The sequence below is a fragment of the Branchiostoma lanceolatum genome, chromosome 4 (assembly GCF_035083965.1).
Source record: "Branchiostoma lanceolatum isolate klBraLanc5 chromosome 4, klBraLanc5.hap2, whole genome shotgun sequence".
Lineage (NCBI taxonomy): Eukaryota > Metazoa > Chordata > Leptocardii > Amphioxiformes > Branchiostomatidae > Branchiostoma > Branchiostoma lanceolatum.
This window is the reverse complement of record NC_089725.1, coordinates 9,160,198-9,183,965: the sequence shown is the minus strand read 5'-3', so window position 1 is coordinate 9,183,965 and position 23,768 is coordinate 9,160,198. Positions and strand designations below refer to the sequence as shown.

The window sequence follows — 23,768 nt, the reverse complement described above, 5'->3', positions numbered from 1 at the left end:
AGCAAATTCTTCTTTTATGTTATAATTTGTAGACTGCAATAAGTGAATAGATAGTCATTCAATCGACGCCTTGATTTTGTTAAGGTACATTCATTCTTACACTTTGTGGTCCGAGGTCGTCGGAAAAGGCACTCGAAATTCTGGTACGTCTAATTTATCGACTGTTATTCCTTCAAATCATTCGTTAACATGATCAACTCCCGTGGCATTATATTTGCCAACACAAAGGCTGCAAAATGGCTTCCCACACAAACCCTACACCCTTCGCCGCGAATGATTATGAACACTTATCACTTTGGATGATAAGTAGTTTTTATCCGATACGGCCAGGAAGTGGAATTTCGAACTCCTCTTAATAAAGCTCCAAGAGGCAACACAGCCTGCACAAAAAGAGAGCAAGCTGCGAAAATCATCAATCCAATATACGCAATTGTTTACAAACACCAGGCAGTCCGGTAAAGAAGAACTTAAGCTGGATTTGCGTGCTCCCCGGCGGGCCCCTTGCGCTCTGTCTCTTCAATAACAGCACCTACCTACTGCCTTTATTGAATCCGTCCCATGTGGCCTGGTGACGTCATCAGGGGCGCCATCTTGAATTGCAGTACCTGCAGAAGAAGTGCCCCGCTCGAAGGGCTGAGGCGGCAAATATTCCAACATCTTCCCATCACTACGTAGGTAAGCAATATTCTGTATAATCCCAACCCTCGTCGTTGGTATATCTTTCATTTTAGCAATATTTGACGTAGTTTTTCGACGATCGTGCGAATATTTCTGGGTTGTTGGTTGGAAGCGATGATGAAATCACCGCGAGAGAGGATCCGGAAGGGAGGCAGGTTGGAACGTCATGTCGCCCGCCGTGTATGGTGTCGCATCAACTTGTCACTTTCCTGTCTTATCGATTTAAGCCATTTCCTTTTTTTGTCGATTTCCAAATATCGTTCAATTTTGTAAACATAGACAGAATATCCCAGTCACTCCCTAGATGTCGGCTATAGTACTGTCTTTACTGATTATTGCGCAGTATACTATAGGTGTTTTACTTCGGTGCATTCCATCGCACTAGATCACCCGCGGCTTTCATTCAGACGTTCATTCTTAAGATTATTTGAAAATAATAGAAAGTAGGCGAGCTTTGATCAAATCTGAGAATATAAGTTATATCTGAGGGTGTAGAGTCATAACGTAGATGTAGAGACACGATTTAGTACCTTCCCCGTGCATGTTGCCCTTGCCAGCGCCGCATACGAGAGCGGCGATTTGAGGTGTGGTCAACAAAGCAATATCGAGCCCCTGATTCATTACTGGCCGCCCGGCGTGACAGAGTGAAGGCACATTGGCCTGATTTTCAATCTGTGTCCCTGACATTTTTGTCTCGTCCTTCATCGATTTGACGGAGAGCAATTTTCCTGTTTTGGAATTGCATGTTGGTAGTATGGTAAATCTGGTTCAATGTTGCGTGATTTCAAATTTCAGTTTCCCCTGCATTATGTATCTATAACGAGATTGTTCCAAAGCTCTATTCCGTTGAAGAAGAAAGAAATATTTAGATTTAACATATTTTGAGCTGCTTCTCTACTTTCAGATGGAGCATTTTGCTGGGGAAAAATAGACAATTTTTTGTTGAGCTAAAGAATTTGACGTAGCCTTTGTTTTGTATTCCCATGCGCAGTAGTCGCAGTATTCCCGGCGGAACTGACAACACTGTGTGAGCGGGATTTTCTTCAGCCAGCCACCCGGTGAAAGGGATATATACAGTATACATATATACCGTAGGGTCTAGCGTTACAAGTTCCCGTCCCTGCACGTACCGACCGTCTACAAGCACCATGACGGACGCAGCCGACCCAGCAGCCGCCACCAACGGACCCATGTCCGAGGCAGACGAGACCGCCGCCGTTCAGAAGCGATGCGAGGAGGTCACAGACGAGGTACTGCATATTCGCGAGCTTGTTACCTATTTATGATCCATCTATTATTCATGCCTTGTCGTATCTGGCTTTGATTTACTTTAATCAGATGGTAGCAGCTGTCACCGTATGCAATTGTGGGCGCCTATAGCGTGGTCGTAGGCTTAATTCACCAGATAATGGTGGTATTCAAAGTGTTGGTAAAACATGCCCCTCGCGTGTATGTGAATCGCCTTACACAATAAACACACGCCATCAAGGCATTAGGCTTCCATCAAACATCAGGTTTTACTTCTTTTTTTTCTTTCACCTGAATCCTGTTCAAAGAAACTGTAGACAAAGCAAGCAATTCTTCAGCACTGAATACCTCGGTGTTAGAAAGCAGTAAACACATGGTCATACTTTGCACACTCTCGCCTACGAAAACCACTGCACGAAATCCAATATTCAAACACACCTTAAAGCATATGTAAAGGTTGCTTTATTTCCTTTAAAGTATAGTTTATGTGTGGTTTACGAACGCTTTAGTGTGCTTAAAGGTCAGATTTCATGCAGTGAAATGTATGGTAACAACGCGATATAATGAAACCTGGCCTACTGACATCATCGCAGTTTTTACCATCATCGCAACGAAACACAACACAACACAGCACAACACAGCACAACACAACACAACACAGCACAACACAGCACAACACAACACGGCACAGCACAACACAACACAACACAACACAACACAACACAACACAACACAACACAACACATGAGTTAAGAATATCTAATTGATAACTAACAACCATTCTTGTTTTACAAAAATCACACAGTATATTCTACACACCACTTTTCGTAGTTAGTCTCACTGCTACGGTGATAATAGTAGTGGCCGTTCGTCCAATACGTGGTATTATCTATGCCAATACGTAATTGAAACAGTTACAGAACATATTTCAGACTATCATTATTATTCCCCTATGAGAGAAAAGGATAGGACGTGAACTGGGTTAATCACCGGAAGAGCTCTACTACCATCGGAGATATCCGCGACGCCATTTCCTTTTCTTACAATATCGTTAGCCGGAGGTGACGGCTCATTACGTGAAACTATACTAGATATTATGCTATAATATATGCACGAATATTAATTAACAATATGAGTTAGATTGTACTACACGACATCTGATCTTCAAGCACATAAAAGCGTTCGTATATCATACATAAAGTATACTTTAAAGGAAAAAAATGCAACATTTACACATGCTTTAAGGTGTGTTTAAAGATTGCATTTCGTGCAGTGTTGGTAGAATGACAGTTTGAGAGTGGAACATGAATTATCATAATGTATTTTCCATGCAGTCTTCTTGACTGTTACATAGTGCAGAATTTCTCGCTTTTATCTTTTGATTTGAAAGATTATCTCATGATGTTTCTTTCGAGTTCTCTTTGCTATTCCTCTTTTTCTTTCAAGTTGATTTAGAAGAAAATCTATCGTGATCTGGAGGCTCTTTCTTCAATCCGTTGGGTTCTCTCCAAGCATAAATGATCCAAGAGCATAACGAACAATCTATCTTCAATAAGCTGTAAGGCCGGTGTTGTAAATGCAGTGTCTTTATTTGTGACTTCAATTAATGAATCCACCAATCTATCAATCTCAGTCCGATCATAAATGCACTCATCGATCAGATTGGAATCCCCCATAGCCAATAGCAGGCAAAGTCTCCGAAATACTGATCGGGCATAGGCCAAAATACTAACTTCTTCAGTCGTTCATACGTTACCGACATTGAACAGACCATTGGAAAAATAATTTTCATCGGGAATTTGGCCACCAAAGGGTATCATCTGCAAGAGCAGGGGGAAATGTTCGCGAAGACTGAATCTCCTGACCAATTTTTCCCCTTTTGGCCGAATTCTACGATCCATACCCCTACAGGAAGGCCTGGTAGAAGCTTGCAGATAGCACTCTGCAAAATCTGACTTTTAGCATACGTAAAAGTTTCATTTGAATGAAAGTTCCACACATACTCAACGCATTATTTACGAATACTTTACGCCTGCTTAAGGTTCAGATTTCAGTGTAGGCACACCACCGATTCCATCTCATATGGCGCAGCTGCAATCTCTTTCTCCTTCTTGACAACGCCCATGCATCAAGTCCACTTGGATGGCCCACCATATTCGCACCTCATTGGATGCCATTGAAGTTCCAGAATAATCAAATTCCCTCCCAATCAATAAGAACCCGGGATGACGACGGCCTATCGTCTCCGTGCACCGAAGAATCGGATGACCTTTCCCATTTATTCGGCTTGATTGATGTGCGAGGATGGTTCCTCAACATCCAAAGGTCACCCTTACATTAGCACCCGCTCTTAATTACATCGTAATACAATGACATATTTCTCCTCAAATAGGGACTAACCGAATCCCGAGCAAAGCTTTATATCAATTCCTTTGTTTTGGAGGAGACCTCAAGCACAATTTGATTGACAAAGATTTTGTCGTCGCTATATTCATATTGGCTACCGCAAGAGCGATATCTATTAATATCGCTTTTTTTCATTTTTATTGAACTAATGAATCCCGAACAAGGCTTTACCTTCTTTGTTTTCGAAGGTGTTTCGCGTAAAATGTGATTGAAATACTTTGTCGCCAGATTCAAATTGGCCTCTGCAAAGGCAATGATAATCATAATTGGTGCTTTTTCATTTATCTTTAATTAATGAAAAAATAGCGTTCCGCCCTGGAGTCAATAATCGTGCACCCCATTTCGCAGCCCCCCATAGATGGCCCCTTCATCGCGCTGTACAAAAACAGCCCAGGGAAGCGCACCGCTCCTGTGACCCTCATCATTAATTTATAACGCTGTTTTCGGAAGTATGTCAGATTAGTATTCACCGTTGGTGACGACGGAAGGTAACATCATCGCCGCGACAGCCAATGACAAATGTCTCCATAAATGCACAATCAGACCAACGTTTTGAAGATAAACGTCGCGTTTGGGGACCGAGGTCTTACAAATAGGACAGTATGCGGTTTTTCGTAGTATTTACTCATACCTCCATTCCACTGGAGCGACCTAAAAATTGTGCTCTGTGTTTTGTTGTTTTCTTCAGTCATATCTTTTATATGTTGAAAGATATTCCAATTAAGAAGTCAAGAATTACAATTTAACATCAATTTATGTCGCAGCGACATTGCAGCGCAATCGCCGTCTAGTAGAATGGGGGTCTTACTAGATGTAGGCACCCTAGCCTGCAATCAAACCTGTACATAAGGGATCGTGTATTAAAGAATATACCAGTATAACACCCACGATATACGGTTCCAGAATGGAAGTTATCCGTGACCGGAATATCAGGGCCTTGAATATAGATTGGTTGTTCTACGGGCGTGAAGAGGTGGGACCAGATATGGGCCACTCAATCGTGATTAAGGCCGCTGCAAGGGTGTAGATAACTTCGTGGTTCAACATGGGGGTTTCTTAGGTTTCCCCTGTGTCACTTTCCACATCTGAACACTGATGTGTAATCCAGACGGACATGCCTATAGAACCACACAGGATCCTTCCAACCGGATTAAAGGATATTAAGATGTCTCCCGAGAGAGATAGCTTTAACCCCGGAATGTGTTCGTACCTAATAGTTTTTCATAATTAGCTACCTCCAGTTTACACAGATGTACATTATATGACGATTCCGCTGAAGGAATTGTTTTGCTCCGTACAGCCGGATATAGTGTTCGCACCTTCTTAAATTCGTATTTAGGTACAGATTGATTTTAAAGGAAACATACATCAAACAGTAAACAAAGCACAGCAATGCACAACGTTTAAATGCTCATTTCCCTTGTGGAGAATGTTTGTTTCAGGAAATTCTTATAAAGTGAAGGGCCAGTTGGTTTAAAACGTGAAATGCAAAGTGAAAACGATGTATATACGACGTGAAACCTGGCGAAATTCCGTTTTTGCTGAAAAGAGCAAGAGTCACATGTTTTCTTTTATGCGTTAGCTCTACATGGTGTTTAAGTATTATGCCACGACGCACACCTCCTTGAAATCCGTGCGAAAGTAGGACACGTAAATGTATTCCAAACAGCGGGGGTCTGCGGTTGCCCGAGTTAAAAATTATGATGAAACGTTTTGGCCCAGATTGAATCGATTATTCTGCACGATGCCAATACCATATAGGGAAAAAGGTGTGGGTAATATGAGCAACTCTTTAGTTGATATGATTTCTCATCTCTCTGGTTAAAACTGCCTTTTTGTAACGCTGCCCATGGTCCAGATAGATATATGCAGGGTCAGGTTCTTCCTCTGGCCTTAGTGCTGAAATCGTGGCTATTCTGTGATGACGCAAAACGTCAGGAAAAATTACCTTTAACGAGTGCCCGCTCCTACCATTTAGTCAGCATTCACCAACATTATAACTCCCCCACTTCCCTTTGACTTAAACTGCGTTTATTTTTGTAACGTTGTCCACGGTCCAGTTTTCTTCCTCTTTCCTTGGTTCTGAAATTGTTGTTATTGTGTGATGACGCGGAACTTCAGGGAAAACTTCCTCTAACGAGTGTCTGCTCCTACCGTGTAGCTAACATTTACCCAAGTCTACTTCAAACAACACACTGACAAAATTTAAAGTAGTCACGTACCTCTGACAAAGAGAAACTGACAAAGAGTTGCATTGAACGTATGGATTTGCAGAGTCAACAGTATAACGCAATGTCTTACCAATGAATTGCATTTTTTTCTTTAAATTTGGCCTTTGCCCAAAGAGGAGTTAATCAATCTTTGGATCAGATATGGATGCAGATTTGGATACCGGATTGAAGACAAACAATAACCGCTAGCAAGTGCAGCCGGCACGCCATATGCTGAATCGAACATCTTTCGAACGCATTTGCAGAGCGTATCAATCTATCTATTTTGTTTCCACAAACCCGTGGGAAAGCTTACTGTGACGTGCCACGACCTTGCTTCGACCCTGCCCTTCTGTCAGCGTAGATTTATTCTAGATACAGGGAACGCTACCGGTCATATTTTTTTTGAGCATGCAAATCCTGAACTATTTCATACCACATGCGGGGGAGAAGGTAGAATCAATAAAGTCCCAGTGTTGACTCAGAGCTGCATATCTCGTGCGTCCTACATTCCCATAAAGCAAGATCAATGTACGAGGAATATAGAGGGAACTAAGCTGCCTTAGAAGGCGTTTTTCACTCTTTGAGCGCTTTTCTAGATTTATTTGTCAGTGACACACAATTTTATCAGCTACACAAGAGACGTGTCCGTGCGTTGATACGGAGTGTGGTGCTTTAAACAGAAGGCCCCAACTCATCTCTAAAGCACCAGGCAAATCCCTGCCCGCGGGCGCCTTAAAATCACCATCTATACGCCTGCCAAATTCTAGTATGTTCTCGACCATAGCGAGCATATTCAGTTATTCCGTGCACGTTGTGTGGCCTTGAGGCGATCGAAGTGGCAATCCCCCCTCACCCGTGATGTGAGAAGGCGTGCAATTAATTCCACAGCCTGACGACACACCCAGAGGCTCTGTCAAAAGAGAAGACCAAATTGATAGGGTTTTCTGGTGCTAATTCACTAACGCTGGGTCCTTTGAACTGTAGGCAATTTTGCGGCGACCCTCTTCTAATTGCCTTGCTTTGGTGTTAGATTTTGCGGTCTTGGTAATGGATAGGTGGTGACAGCCATGGTGTTTTACGATATTGGGGTAAAGCCACTTTAATGTCTTGATTACCCAAAGTCTAATTACCCTCCCCAGCCTACGTGCCATGTTGGTCAACACTTACATGTAAATATCATTTCCATGTGAAGGTCTCCTTTACCTACTTGTCAATTCATATCTGTAGGTCGACATTTTTCCAGCTAGGTAAAGCACAAAGTCAAGTTGAAATATGCTCTAATCATAACATAGACATTACTGAGCGGGTAACCGTGTATTACTGCAACCTTCATATCGTCCTACTGGCTGCTGGCCCAATCGGTAACGCAATCCCGGCGTTTCGCCATATGGATCAAATTCCGTGAATCCGTGGCTGGGGGTCGATCCCAGGGTCGGGCCCAGATCGGATTTGTTTCAAGAGATTGCATTCGTCATTTCGGATGGTGACGTAAAGCCGACGGCACCGTGTATGAGAGTCGTTAGCCTCAGGCGTCGCGGCGAAACCTTTAATTGGAGGTAAATGAACCCAACGCACTAAATCGAGAAGGGTAGGGGCGACCTGATGCGCTTGACTTGGCTTCTGACAACAACAAAAAAACAACCATTTGCAACCGGAGTGCTTTGCTAATACTCAAGCCGTATTGCACTACAACTGACTACTTGAAAAAGCATCACGCCTTACCTCAGTTCAGGATGACACATCACGTTATCTATGCACATCACGTAATGTACTACATCTTGATTTAGGCTTGTGACAAAATGAATAACCTCTAGCGACGGCAGACTTCCTCATTTAAGTTTCCGTGACAAAACGAACGTTTTGACAAATCACGGACTTTCCATGACTGTGCCATAACTGATAGGCAATTCTCCTTGCCTGATGCCTTCTGATTATTTGATACACAGGTCGTCGTACGAAAAATCACATCCATACATCATGCACATGCACATTCAGGACTTTCAAAAGCCCATTTAAAGAAGAGTATGTCAAGGGATATTTGATGGACGTAGCAGTTACCGACATACGATTTCTTTGTCTTGACGGCCTCTATTTCTACTGACAAGGTTTAAAAAACTGAAACTGAAAAAAAAATAAAACTGAAGGTGCAAATGCAACGAATGCAGCCCATCAAATGATGATGTTTTCACCACAAAACGATTACTGCGTAAATTGGTCCACTTGGATTAGAATTAACCTGGGAAAGAAAACGGTTTGAATATGCAAATATATTTTCATAAGAGTTAATATGGTTACTCTGTAGATACATTTCGAACAATCCTTTATCATGTCAGCAAGTTTGTTGACTCGAAACGAGAAAGAAATACCGAGTACAAATATATCTTAATTTTAATTCACCGTCTTTTCTAAGCTAGACCCACATCCACAATCTGTATCTAATCTACAAAGCCTTAAACATGACCAAGATGTTTCTCCAACCGCATTACATGAAATTACGCATATGGAACGACAGCTTGGATGTAGAACAACTCACCGATCAATGCCAACCCCGTATGCAAATTTCACCAGTGCTACGTGACCAATCACTGTCAACGTTACTCCAAAACAACATCTGGTCAATACTTTGCAAGCCAGTCCGACAACTTTGTGTGTGTGTGTGTGTGTGTGTGGAATACAGATTTCTGGTAAAAACGAATTGCGTTGTCAAAAATCCCATCTTGAGTTGAGAATCCGGTCATATTGGTTAGGCATCTGATTATTTGGTTCAAAGGAAATTTGCAGGAAGAGTTATCGATCATGCCAGTACCTCCATTCCAATCCTTGTCTAACAGAAATCAGAGCCTTCGTGTCAAAATGTTGTATCGTAATCTATCATGCAGCCCCAATAAACTACATTGTGGGGTCGTGTGGCGTAACGGCATGGTGTTCGGCCCAGAACCAAGTGGCCCTGGGTTCGAAGCTCCCTGATGCCATCGATGTTGTGCCCTTAGGAAAGGCACTTTACACGACTTTCCTCACTCCACCCAGGTGTAGAATTGGGTATGTTGTTCTGTGTACGCGGCACTGTTAAAATAAGTTATGAAAAACTTGAGTGCAGTGCCACGTGCACGTCGTCCTTGCCTGTCAAAAAACGAAGTAAAAAAATAAATCAACTACATTAGATACCAAATACGGGTATACATCTTTGAAAAACCATTTTCAGTAAAACGGACAGTGACTGTGAATCTTGATAACTACTTTTTGTTGTGGTTGCATTAGATGTTAGATGGTCTCGTTATTTGATGATCATAGCAGAACACATAATATTGCTTGCCGTGATTCACGTATTCCTCATAAACATCGTGGGACATTATTCTTCTCTTATTCAGAAATACCCTTTTTTAAAACTAGATCAGGGTTTCTCAATACAAAAGTTACTCAAGCAACCGGATCAGTTTTGTAAATGGCCAGACCTTTCAGATAGTATCCGCTGTCTTTTGTTAGTGACTGACGAAAGATAGCGGATGCTGTCTGAAACGTCCGACCGTTTACAAAACTTATCCAGTTGCTTGAGTAACTTCGCATCACATTACCTAGATGGCTAACTTCCATCGACGTTCGTTAAAAGTTTCTTCTGCCCCTTCTTTTATTTGTTAAGGTCAAGGGTGAAATTTCATTTCTTATTATAATTATCTTTTTATGTATAGTTTTGTATGCAATATATCATCTGCGCTGTACCGTTTCTGCAAGCAATCTTTTTGATGTAACCAAGGAGGTGTTTTAAACCTCCTTGATGCAACGAACGAAATGACAGCGGATGATGACATGTATGCTCACGACGTTGTGCTGTTTTCCATGCTCACCTCACTAGATACCATTTACACACAAGCGTACATTCATGTCATGTTTGCACTTGATGGTGATATTAAGGAGAGCTAACATGAGAATCGCTAATCGTTGTTTTTCCGTTCTCTCCCCCCACAGTCTCTGGAGAGCACCCGTCGGATGCTGTCATTGATGGAAGAGGTATGGCATTTCTCTGACTCTCGAGCAAGGCCGCCAATAAATCCTAAAACAAATCCAATTTGTAGCAAAAAGATCGCGACACCAGGGTCAAGTCCTAGTGGAAAACAACAGTGCTGGGACTAATTATAAGATGTGACCTTTATCTTTCTAGATTCTCTATTTGTTAGGATAGGGGATGGTCCCCTACGTAATAGCCTGTACATTTCCATAAAACTATGGATCAGGGGGCAAGGGGGGCAGGGCATTTACTTCGGAAATCCATTAGAACGCGGTAGAAAAACGTGTGCGATTTAGCCTTAGGAGTCAAAGCCATTGATTACATCCATTAAAAGGGTCGTCCTTTCGACACCAGTGTCCTAAGCGAGCGATTAGTCATCGGCTACGACATGCGCTCTGCTAATGGTGGTGGGCGTGCCGTAAACTATGCACTTTTGTGGTGTGTCAGGGACTGTGATAATTGAGGTGTATTGTGTGTGTGTGTGTGTGTGTGTGTGTGTGTGTGTGTGTGTGTGTGTGCGTGTGTGTGTGTGTGTGTGCGTGTGTGCGTGTGTGAATACATGCGTCTCTCTCTCTCTCTCTCTCTCTCTCTGTGCGTGTGTGTATATATATATATATGTGTGTGTGTGTGTGTGTGTGTGTGTGTATGTATGTGTGTATGTATATATGTGTATGTGTGTTTGTGTGTGTTTCTTTCGATTTCTCTCTCTCTCTTTCATTTCTCCCTATCTCTGTGTATGACGCCAATAAGGATTGAGTGTAGAAAAGTGCGTCTGTGTGTGTATATATATATACATATGTATGTGTATATGTGTATGTTTGTTTGTGTGTGTTTCTTTCGATTTCTCTCTCTCTTTCATTTCTCTCTATCTCTGTGTATGACGCCAATAACGATTAAGTGTCAAAGCGTGCGTCAGAAAAGGACAGAAATGATGTAAGATGAAGCTTTAAGTACGCAACAAAAAACACATAGAATACTGCGTCATTCCGAAATAGCCGAATAAATCCCGACACCCCCGTACACCCACTTTAAGACAGCTGAAAGGAGTAGATAACGACGGAGTTCGAGCTCTAGAAGTTAAGATATGACTATTTGTCACACCAAAGTGTCTTCTTCAATTGTAACCCATCTCCGGGGATATAAGGTCCATTAAACATGTGGACACTTCCTTGTACAATTGTAGAGACTTGAAGAAAGACTGATTGTAGCTGTAGGATGTTCAGACATCTGTAGCAGCAGAACACAGTACAGTGGACCATCACTACTACCACTACTACACTTCCTGGTAACTCAGGTACATCATGAGGGCACTTTTGCCTGTTTCTAAACCCACGTCCATCAGGACACTCCAACACGCTTGCAGTTAAAGCCCCTGTCACACTTAGCCGGCCACGGCCCTTAGATCTTCTCCGAGATTTAGTCGTGAGCAAGGTCATCTGTGGTTGGGAGTTGGTCGCCTAACCTAGTAGTCTTTAAAAAAAGTCTGCGCCATTTGACTATGGATTTTAACAAATTAACCTCGGGAAAGTTATATAATTCTTAGATACAATCACCTGAGGAACGAAATGGAGCTAGATTACGATATATGAATTCCAGGTACTCCCAACAGTGCCAAATTTAGTTTGGGAGAGGTCGGGAGCAAAGTTGTGGGGAGTTCCCATATCCTGAATGTGTGCCAGCACCTTAAAACGCTCGTCGTGGGATGGATTATGATGGTACGAAAAGGAAACCATGGCTTATGCAGTTGGCTTCGATAAAGCTTGATGCAGTTCTCTTTGAAGATGTTGCTGTCACTGAATATCCACCATCTACTTATAGGATTATATGCGACTTGCGTTCTTTATATTGTATCAAATGAATAATTTCATTGAGGTCGGAGATGTCTACTGCACGAATGCTGTGGAATATTCTTGTGCTCACGTGCAATTGGGGTGTTTGAAATCAGTCCATTTTATAGCAACAGGCAAAAAAAATCAAAACCCCAAATTCCTGACAATATCTCTATGGAATGCCAGTAAATTTTGATAACGCTAGTTCGTCCAGGAAGACATGGTAGACGCAAGTCCCATATTCTAATTTCGCAGTTCCTATTTTTGCTCTTCATAATTCAAGTTACAAAATACTTTTTTCATCCTTAGGTATAATTTCTGTCACCATAAAGTTATCAGTCATTTATCTATTTATTCAAATGCACGATTGGATTGTCCATTCATTTTGACAAACCGATTTCCAATTGATCTCATCAATACAAAAATTACTATTTTATTACTGCATAATAAGAGACATAGGAGTAGTTTATCGTAGATACAGAACGGGCTTAAGTGTTCATGAATATTGCTTTGCATCATATGTATATGAATCATTTATGAATCAGCATAACGAAAGCATGGTACAATTGAAAAACATTTTTCTGCAAATCTTTATCTTTGTGTTTGTGATGAAAGGCATGAAATGTTATAAGCAAGTGTAAGAGACTGTGTGAAAAGACGAAATTAGTAAATGCACTGTAGAGTGTAGCATCAGATTTTATCCAGTTACTTGAGTAGCTGCCACCTTGTGTATCTTCTTACCTGGATGCCTAACCTTCATCGACGTACTGTACAATGCTAAAGCACACACATTACACTCATAATCAAATCGCAAACTCGATGCCGTTGCTGTTCCAGTCAGTGCGCGCCCTTCTGAATCTGTGCATGTTGGGAAAAGGATCCGGTGGATCGATAAAGAGATCGATAACGTTGACTGGGAAGACGGGAGCTGAGCCCGCAGCGGCTGGTATTCATCCTCCCAATTAACAGTGGGGAAACGGGATTCGGGAGGCCCGTAGGGGGTACATGTGAGGCCGCAGACTAGCTATAGGCTGGTAAGAGTATATCCATTAGCTGGCCTCACCATAGACTAGGGATGTCCCTGTAGCTCAGTTGGTAGCAGCTTCACAGTTGAGCTCCAATTAGTTGGTAACTGGGAGACCCCGGTTCAAACCTGGGCAGGACATCTCAGTTAGGGCTGCACCAGTCTTTCGGAAGAGTGAAATGGGGGTCCCGTGTTATAGGAGGTGCATTGATCACGCTAAATGGAAAGGGCTAGCAACCCCTCCTTGTAAAGCTATACCCTACTACTAAAACACCTAGGAAACTTGCTGCCCTGTTGGCCATAAGGCACCACTAGGCCACTATACAGCCTAACAAATAAATCAAATCAAATGTATTATTACGGACATAACAATGAGAAAAACTAGTTGATATCAACACATATATCTATAGTAATTTACATAGAGATTTTTTTATGGCTATAGCTTGCTGAAAATGAGGCAGTAAGAAAGTCGATATTTTGCGGACAATGATGTATGGCCCTAATATGACATAAAGGTTTGCTTATGCATTACGTTGGGAGGAACAATGGGTTTGGGATAACTGGTATTACGAAAGTAATCGGCATTAAGGAACCCTATCTGGCTGTGGGATCAATAGAGAAGCATTGCAGACCATCAGGTAGTAATAGGCAACCTTAATAGCGGTACTCAGGCAAATAACAAACAGAGCTGCCTGTGAGATGGTTATTCCCTGACGTACTAAATAATGCAGGAGAGGAAGAAGGGTGTGTGATATTGATACGCCACATCGACCTTTTTTTTTAAATTACATTTTTTGGGAGGTCAATGGTTTTTCAGACTCGTTGATATTTTGCTAGTCTCTACGGAAAAATCGTCTTCGTCATACAAACATAAAAAGAATACCTTGGTCAGATTGTACATTACATAACCACATATGTTTGTATAAGATGGTTTAGAGCACATTCCATGTGTACGTTTACTTGTTTCAGACCCAGAAGCTTCGGTGGGAACCTTCATGAAAAAGAAAGAATACCTTTGTCAGATTGTGCATGAGAGGAATAAAAAAACATACATCAGTAAAAAATTATTTTTAGCACATTCAATGTGTATGTTAATTAACTTGCCTCAGGCCAAAGAAGCTTCGATCGGAACCTTCTTCATAGAAATGAAATAATACAATTTTCAGATTGTGCATCAGAAAAAGCAAGAAAAAATTTAATGAGATGATTTGGAGCACATTGCAAGTGTACGTTAATTTGCCTCAGGCCCTGGAGCTTCAGTTGGAACGATTTGTAGATGAAATAGCCACGCGGTCAATGATGCGATGTCAATAGTCCAATTTATGTCCAAAATATGGGTCTGTCCGAGTCGTTAGTTGAATCATTATTGTGTTCTGCTTGGCGGTTCCAGACGCCAAATTACGCAGGCCGCGAATAGCTTCCCACAGCTGCGAAGATGTGACACCGAAAACGTCAAAAAGACATTTATTATGAACATAATTATGAACATTTGTATGGACGAGAAAAAAAGAAGACTGATATAAACACGAGAGACCGTCGACAAATCGTTATATGGTTAATGTGACAAATTGATCACATTATCGATATTGTTGCAATTTACATTCATTCTAGCCAAACAGATCACAATTGAAGCTAGTCCCTACATCGATGATGCCTCAATAATTAGGTCAAACGGAAATCAATGCGCGTGAAAGAATTTTGCCAGAACCCTGTTTGGACTTGCTGCTGTCTCTCACTTATTACCTAATGATTTCAATAACATGCACATTGCAGACAACGTTTACTGACTCACTTTCCCCGCGGTCGTCCACATTAAGATGAAAAATGAATGGGATGCGGATCAGTAAATCTGCGGAAGGATTACGGTAATTTTCAGGTCGAATGTCTCTGTGGGCCATCGTGATTCTATCCAAATATTGATTTTGTAAGCCGGCTGCAGGCCGGAGGGATTGTCTGGTGTCTTTGCACTGATCCACTATCGGAAGGGGGATAGATTTTGTGAAATGAACGTCAAATAAGGCTTAGATTCATAGACACCACAGCAACGCCATATTTCTTCTTTACAATATCGTCGGAAAACGCCTGAAGTTCCTTCATGTTCACACAATAAGATAAGGATAAAGGCTACAGCTATGAAAATGAAAATGACAATTTTTTCTATCAGTTTTTGAAACGCCGATAACAATCGTAATGGGAGACGAATTTTGCAATAAACATCTCTCTTAGTTAAGGATTTGTGATTCCTATATTGGGTACCGAAAGCCCCCTCTCCGCCCCACCCATTTTGCTTCTGTGATTGAAACTCCCCTATGCAGAGCCTCAATCTAGTCACCCTTCTCACTATGGCTGTGGGAGGCCATTTTGGGGTGGGTTGAACGAACACCGCAACTTCATACGACCAAGTTGAAAGATGAAATGTATGTGTTCATGAATATTGGGTTGCATCAAATGCGTATTAATTATTTATGAATTAGCGTAACGAAAGCATATTACATTTCTAAATATATTTTTCTACAGATTTGTATTGACCTCTGTGCTTGAAAGCATATAATTCTATCGACTAGTGCAATGAATTGTGTGAAAAGACGAAATGTATGAAATACTGCTAATTCCAAAAACCGTCGGAGAGGATGTAGTTAAGACGACCATATTCAAATAATTTTGGCAAATGTGAAGTAAATACTAAATGTTAAAAATCAATAACATGCTGCTGATCTAGATTCAGAGAATGAACTAAGTTCAAAATACATAATCTCTTATCAAAACAAATTTCCTGCCTAAAACAAAACAAATAATTTGTCACATTTTAAGTCATCCACGATAATCCCATTGTGTAGATATGACGACAGATAACCGTTAAGCATTGATTAATTTTTATGTATACATGCATAATCCGAGACGAATGTCGTTACGTCTCGGAAAATCAATATTTCACCGTGACCTTTACTGGTTGGTGTGTCTGGCAGATATACTTTCGAATCCTCCTGTGTATTACAAAGCAGATAGATTCCCGGTTAGACAGGTGATCTATTGTCTTCACCTTGATATTCAGCTAGGATATGAAGCCACAGCTTGGGCTATGGTGAATCGCTCCACCCCATACATCGATCGGCTGCATTATTTCCTAAGGGGCCCATGTTTCAAAGGCGGGCAGAATTGCATCTTTCTCATTATTCGGTTTGTGATCACGGACAGGCTAGGGCGCCGTACAAGGTCTGTCTTCAGGATATCAGTCTGTGCACCATATTTTCCCCTCTCTTCTTTATTATGAATTTTAATAATTGTGGATCTGCTGTCTTGTAAGGCAATTAAGGCTGAGAATTGGCCGATGCATAGTCTGGTGGTTAGGATATTGCAGAATCATAATTTTATTAATTGGGAACACCGGTGCGGGATTAAACCTTGATCCCGTTGTGAACGGCAGAAAATCAATGAAGAAAACAATGGCATTGTGACTATACATTTACCGCATGTGGCTTCTATCAAAACCACTAACAAGGTTGTGTATATCCCCAGAGAACATATAACGGAGAATATAAAATCAACAACTTCGACCCTGGTGTCTGAATGATTATAACCAATCTGTGGTAAGGCCATGTTGATTTGATTACATGGATGACATCCTCTGGGAACCCCAAAACTGATGCGAGCGTGCGAATAAAAAGAAAGTTATGGCAAAAAATTAAATTTATCTGGTCAGGAAGGTTGAACAAATGACTAAATACACAGTATACCAGACAATAGATTCTTAATTTTGTTTCTTTTTCTTTGACTTTGAACTTACTTTGGCATTCTACGAATTTAGTATCCGTCTTCCAAATTATGTTTTGCCGCATATATTTGCTCATTTTGCAGCTGCTTTTTACGATAAACAGTATGATCGAAAACGTTTTTGTTTATAAACAGACGAAAATTAACGCGTGCTCGGATGTCATCCATATATTCGAATCAACATGGCCTAATGAAATATAGAGCTATCTTTACTACGGTATTGCTTTTTTATTGAAAGCAAGTATTCAGAATATCAAAGAGTTTATCAGAATATCGATAAGAAGGAACAGTAGCCATCAGGCGTCTAACAATTTTTAATTCCTTCAGGGGAAAGAAGAAGGAATCAAGACTCTCGTCGCACTTGATGAACAAGGAGGTAGGTTTGCTGTTTTTCGCCATCAAAATATCCTCAACAGGGAGTTTAACACTTTTCATACTCTCTTACTTTGGTCTGCCTGTCATAACTTAAAACACACCGAAAACATGATATAGAGCTGTACTTAAAAACCATCTCTTTTTTTCTTCTCTGGACAGAGCAATTGGAAAAGATTGAAGAAGGGCTGGACTCGATCAACAAGGACATGAAAATTGCTGAGGGCGCCCTGAAAGATTTAGAAAAGTGCTGTGGACTCTGTGTGCTCCCTTGGAATAGGTAATATATTTATATCTACATCTACATTTTGATACCCCCATATAGCCCTATCAAGGGCAACGTAGGGGGGGGGGGTTAGTTGAGGTCCCGGGCTAAGGCGGGCAGGCCTCCAGCCTTGCACGGAACGACTCAACGGTGGGAGCCGTCACTACCGTGTCACACATGGGTTACTTTCAAGTGACGGTGACTCTTGATCGTTGATGTTTTCGTAACACCAGCATCATAATTTTCTCTATTCCACCTTGCTATTTTTAACTAATTTGATAAGCACCAGTCAACTTGTAACGTTGGGCATCCAAATGTCGGTCGGTTCCGAAGGTCGGCAACGTTTTAAAAATCATTGTTGCTGCTTATTACGGCAAAACACATACCCGGGCATGCGCATGGAGAATTCAATTGAATAGAATAGAGCTCTTCATGTGCTTTTTTAATTTGGTTATTTATTTGTTTGTTTATTTGTTTGTTTTGCTAACGCCTTTGTCACACAGACATAATTAGTTCTCCTCTACGAGTTAAATCATTTAAATTCAAATCGCGAAGAAATATTTAGAGTCGACAGTATCTTATAACCCCATACTACTACTATATCATTGCTGTGTTTATTGCCTTAACAAAACATCAACGTATTTCTTGTGTTTTTTTTCAGAACCAAGGACTTCGACAAAGAGCAGGAGAGTGAGAACCCGTGGAAGGCCAATGAGGACGGCCAGGTGGTAAACAGCCAGCCCGTGCGCATGGACGACCCGAGCCAGACCGTCCAGCTGTCCGGAGACTTTATCATGAGGTTCTAACATCAGATACCACTTCATAATACAGTGCTTAACTTTATTTCATAACTAAGATATTCACGGATCAGATTTTCAACGACCATTGTCGCCTTCTTAAGGATCAATAATGACCAATCACTGCCGAACGTACACTCGCGAGAGTTACAGACACGTGACTTTATTGACACGTGTCTTTACGGATACGTGACGTCAGCAATTGGTCAAACGTGCCAGGAAGTTTATAACGCCCACTGTCTCTGTTGAGTGATGGCTGGAGTGCCCTGATGTATATGGCCTCCTTTATACCTCTCATAAAGTAGTCCTGCTCAGTGTCCAGTATTCTGACTTTTTCAAGTGAAACCACTTCACATTCGTTCGTTTTGTAGTGCCTATACTGCACAATAAGTGGGATTTACCAATGGTGGTGAATGTCAGGTAAGTCTAGCAATGGTTGATTTTGAAAAAAGCAACGGTTGATTTTTGAAAAAAAAAAAACATCATCAGACTTACCTGACATTTACCACCAATGGTAAATCCCACTTTTCGTGCAACTCGACGTATTTCATAAACACTGGTCATAAGAGACCGACTACGCTTAGCGGTTAATGTTCGGACATGATTCCTGATTACACAAGACGCGATGGGCCCATCAAATGTCCTGTTTGGGGTATCCAATAAGTTTTTTTCTATAATGGTTGCCTCAAAAATCAAATCAACATTTATTTTATTTGATTTATTACTCCTATGCTTGATCATTCCTGTTTTATGTTATATGATTGTGAATTGATTACTCATTAAGTTTATGTTAAGTTATCCTTATGTATCCTGATTTGTTATGATTTGTCATGTAATGTAAGGGCTCCCTTATATTGGAAATCAGTTACATTGTTAACTGAAGGGACCACCCTAAATTTACGTAATGACCAGACTTACTTGGCATACATGTATGTTGACATTGGTCACTTCCACTTTTCGTGGTAATGTCATTTTCTACTTGTCCTATTCCCCCAGAGTCAACCAGAAAGACGCACGGGAAGACGAAATGAACGAGAACATTGGACAGGTCAACAGCCTGATTGGTAACCTGAAGCACATGGCCGTGGACATGGGGACTGAGATCGAGGGCCAGAACCGCCAGATCGACAGGATCAAGTCCAAGGTCAGTACCAAGGACAGAGTCAACGTTAACCGCTGTGAAATAACATTCTTCATTCCATCCCCACAGCCACCACTACATCAACACTGCATGTAGGATTTAATTTTCACAGTGAATCTTAAATTTCCTTCGAGTTCCTTTTGTTGGTCACACGCACCACGAATAAAATGATAACCGTGCAGTCAAAGCAAATATACAAAAGAAAACAGTTACTCATTGACAAGCAGCTGGATATGACTGTGGAAACGGCCAGACGTTTCAGGTAGCGTCTACTACATTTGTAGTACATCTAACGTTACCTACTACCACGGCAGTGAATGGAAGGGTTGTGGATGCTTACATGAAACGTCTGACTGTCTTCAAAATCTATCCAGTTGCTTGAGTAACTGTTTGCTTACGTATCTCATTACCTGAATGTCTAACCTTCACCCACGTATCAAAGCAAATATACTCACTGATAGTGATACTAATAATTCATGATGACAGAAGCTTAGCTCAAAATTATTTCCAACTGTGTACAATCTAACACAAATGTTAGAGTTGTTGAGCTTGGTACAGTCGTTGACGTGTAACCATTGCTGAGCTTGAGCTTTTCTGATTGTTTTGTTTTTCAAAACAACCGAGATTATAAAAAGATTGAAAATGATATTCCGTCGGCCGAAAACCATGGCCGCCGTTTTTAATTTTTTTTAGTAAAAGCCGACTGCTACTCATTTGTGAAATTCCCCCATTAAGTAGCGAAGGAGATATTGATAAATCGATACGCCCGGAGCAATTTGTGCCAGTGTGGCCACTCCTGAGTGCCAGTCCTTCAACAGGGGACCGTAAGGTTACGACTCTTATTTGATCCTTCGTGGACAATGACTATCCCCTGTAATCCCAGTGAAAGCAACTACGGCCTATAATACACGTCTAACGACCGCCGTGGTCATGGTTCACGATACTATGTGGCCATCTTGTGACTCAATTCGGGTTCGAAATTTATTCAGACAGCAACCGTTTTGGGACTTGGGACAGAATTTTCGACCAGTGTCAAGCACAATTTATGCCCCTGCCAAACATTTGCCCCGACACTGCTTGGGGGTTTCCGGTATAACCGAATGGAGATAAGTGTGTCATATTCGTAGGGCGTGGTAATCTAACCCTAACTCCACGCACGCGCACTACTCCACGGAACAAAATATCTAGCGGAGCAGAAATTTGGCTCCACATTCGGTCCCAAAATAGTTTAAATCATCGTCAAGTGCCTCTAGACAATGTTTGATACGCATAAATCGAATAATGACAAACCTAAATCATTTAGTGAGCCCCTAACAGTTCATTATCACATCACATCGCTTAACCCCACTGTGGTGGTGGTTCATGCGAGCTTAATGCATGTTTGATTACTCCGTGTCCCCCGTTAGGCTGGGTACCAGCCTTTTTAGCTTAACTCCGCTCTCTCGGTCACTATGACCAAGGTAGAGCAGAGTAGAGCTGAAAATGCTGGCACCGAGGCTGTGTCCCCGACAACCTCGCATGCGAGGCGTTTGTCTGGCGCAGGCCACAAGAAGGAGGCCGTTCTTGTCGCCTGGGCTTGACAAATGCTTGGTGAGCGAGGCTACCGTCCTGCACGTTCAATGTTGTGTGTGTGTGTTTATACATGTGCATGTCGATGTAAAAAATGTAGTGTGATGCTTTGCATGCCGTCTGTTAAACTTGTTGTACTACGTAATGTATGTATACATATATACTGTACGTATGTATCAGCTGTGCACGACGCTTGCTGAAGATGTCATGGCCATGGCCATCCCAACCATTGTCTTGTTACGATACGATACGTGGTGTTGGTAACATGTCCGCCTGTATGTAGTATACTGTGTTGTGTATGTACAGAGTGTTGTGATTTATTTCGTGTAATTACGTGTGTCTCTATCTCCCTCTCTTTGACCGCTTGTCCTCCAGTCCGATTACAACGAGATACGCGTGAAAAGCGCAAACCAACGGGCGACCAAACTGCTGGCCAAGGACTAGAACAGGCCCCGCAATGTTGCACTACACCTCTCTTTTCGTCAGCTGTCTATGTGTCGACGTTATGTTGTATTTCATGTTGTTGTGTGGTCCGCGCTCTTCTCGGTGTACCGGAGTACGTATTTCTATCGCATAAACGCTTGCATGACCACAGGGGCCTCGTGTTATCAACAACGCTTTTCGTAAAAACAACATGCTAGTCATGTTAAATATCTGCAATAAAGAAGAAAACCTGATAATCAAGAATCCATGCTCCTCCGTCTTCCGTGCAAAGCCAGATCAATCGCCAGACTGTGAAAGCAACAGAACCGTAGGACCAATCCAAAACTGCGGGAGTTTTGTTTCACAAAGGATGAAAAAAACTCCTCTGCAACGCATAGTCTTACCGTTTCCTACGCAGTGTTTGTACCATTTGACAAAGGGGAATTTTACGGGGATGATGCGAGGAGCAAGGATGTAATAAACTAGATAAATGGGGGAGATGAAGAAAAAGAGATGAAAAGATATGCAACTTTAGAAGAAGAAGAGAGGTTGTATCATCGATTGTAAAGCCAATGTTGAATGAAGGGAGATAATTCTTGCTGTGTATGATACAAGGATTTGTATAGCTATATAGACTACATAGTTACATGTGTGTAGACAGTGTTCAAGTCTGTGTTTCGTCGATGTATGTAGTAAACAGAATAGCCCGCTGTAGTGTTTGTCCCAAGCTTCAACTTCACCGTGTAATGTTGTAATATTTCAGGCGGTAATTAACAAGAATCGCATTGAGGACGCTGATAAGAGAACGAAGCGAGCCCTGGTCAAGGCGAAGTAAAAACAAGTTCCAGCGGCAGCTGGAAAACAGGGTAGGGTGGATAACTTAGTCAGTTAGGCGGGTATCTCACAGGACTGCGCCAAAATGCGCCGAACTGAGGAATGCATTCGCAAATCGGTTGCCTAAAATTGCGATTTTTTGACATTCCGGCTGCGGCCATTTTGTTTGTAAAGGTCACGTAGTTTACCCCGTACGTTTACAAGTGTGACCGCAAGGCCTAGGGAAATTGGGAAAAATTCGCAAAGATGCCGCAATTTCCTAGCGCATTTGTGCGCAATCCAGTGAGATATATCTGCTAAGGATGAATACTTCTAGCATCATTGATAGCTACTGACATATTTCTACTTAAGTTTTAAGCGGTCAATTGTCATACCAAAGTGTGCGAGTTCCGACTAAACGTCTCTCATCATGTCAATGTTGGGGCTGCTGCAACTAAGAAGTGGGAAGCTAAATAATGATGTAATATTCAATATTCCAATAGCAACAACGTTCATTGTGCCGTGTAGAGTCGATATACCGCCAAGTTGGGGAATGATATAACAACAACATGGTGAAAGCGATCACGACAGATTTCTGTATATGAAAACAACGAATGCAACGTGCAATTGTACAATGATACTACGGAAATGACTATAAAGAATGGAAGGGTACAAATCAGAAATAGGGGCGTCCGACTTCACCCCCCTCATCAGTCATGTCACAGTAGTTTGTCCCGTTTATTTTTAACCATACTCCATGTTACCTTTAGTTAGTATCCAACCGTTAACCAACCCCTGTATTGTATATGAATATAGATTACTCTATGTTAGACACAGAAGCAAATTATATCAAGACAAATATATGCTCGCAAAAACAATTTTGTCTGTGACCTGCGTTATTGAGTACGTTTTTTTTTTTAAATCTTAGGTGTAAGTGTGTTAGATCAAGTAGTTAGGCAAAATCTAAGGGATAGGGAACACGGTAGAAGATTGCGTTTCACATTGCTATTGTACACAACCAGCTGTAACCATGTTACTGTTTAGAAAAATGTTACCGTTCAACAAAAACTGAAAGTTATACTTCTTTATAAAGTTGGAACGATGTCGTGGAGGGGGCGGATGGACTTGCGCTTTAAAAAACGATTTGTTATATTGTATTATTTGGCAACAACATTTTGTATGCGCTTACTTATGCTTGTGTGTATATATGTCTAGT

General features: G+C 41.5%; 1 protein-coding gene across 3 annotated transcripts; it reads left to right on the top strand.

Moving 5' to 3' along the window:
- The first annotated feature begins 540 nt into the window (after positions 1-540).
- Positions 541-23,430, top strand: LOC136432455 (synaptosomal-associated protein 25-like). 3 transcript variants are annotated; one of them, XM_066423760.1, is made up of 8 exons: positions 541-675; positions 1,670-1,928; positions 10,509-10,550; positions 17,500-17,548; positions 17,707-17,824; positions 18,471-18,608; positions 19,603-19,750; positions 22,503-23,430. In XM_066423760.1, the coding sequence occupies exons 2-8, from the start codon at positions 1,827-1,829 to the stop codon at positions 22,572-22,574; spliced, it is 669 nt and encodes a 222-aa protein (XP_066279857.1). In that variant the 5' UTR covers positions 541-675; positions 1,670-1,826; the 3' UTR covers positions 22,575-23,430. The 3 variants fall into 3 exon arrangements, with proteins under 3 accessions (XP_066279857.1, XP_066279859.1, XP_066279858.1); XM_066423762.1 differs by having other exon boundaries at positions 542-675; positions 21,692-23,430; XM_066423761.1 differs by having other exon boundaries at positions 547-671.
- Positions 23,431-23,768: the final 338 nt, after the last annotated feature.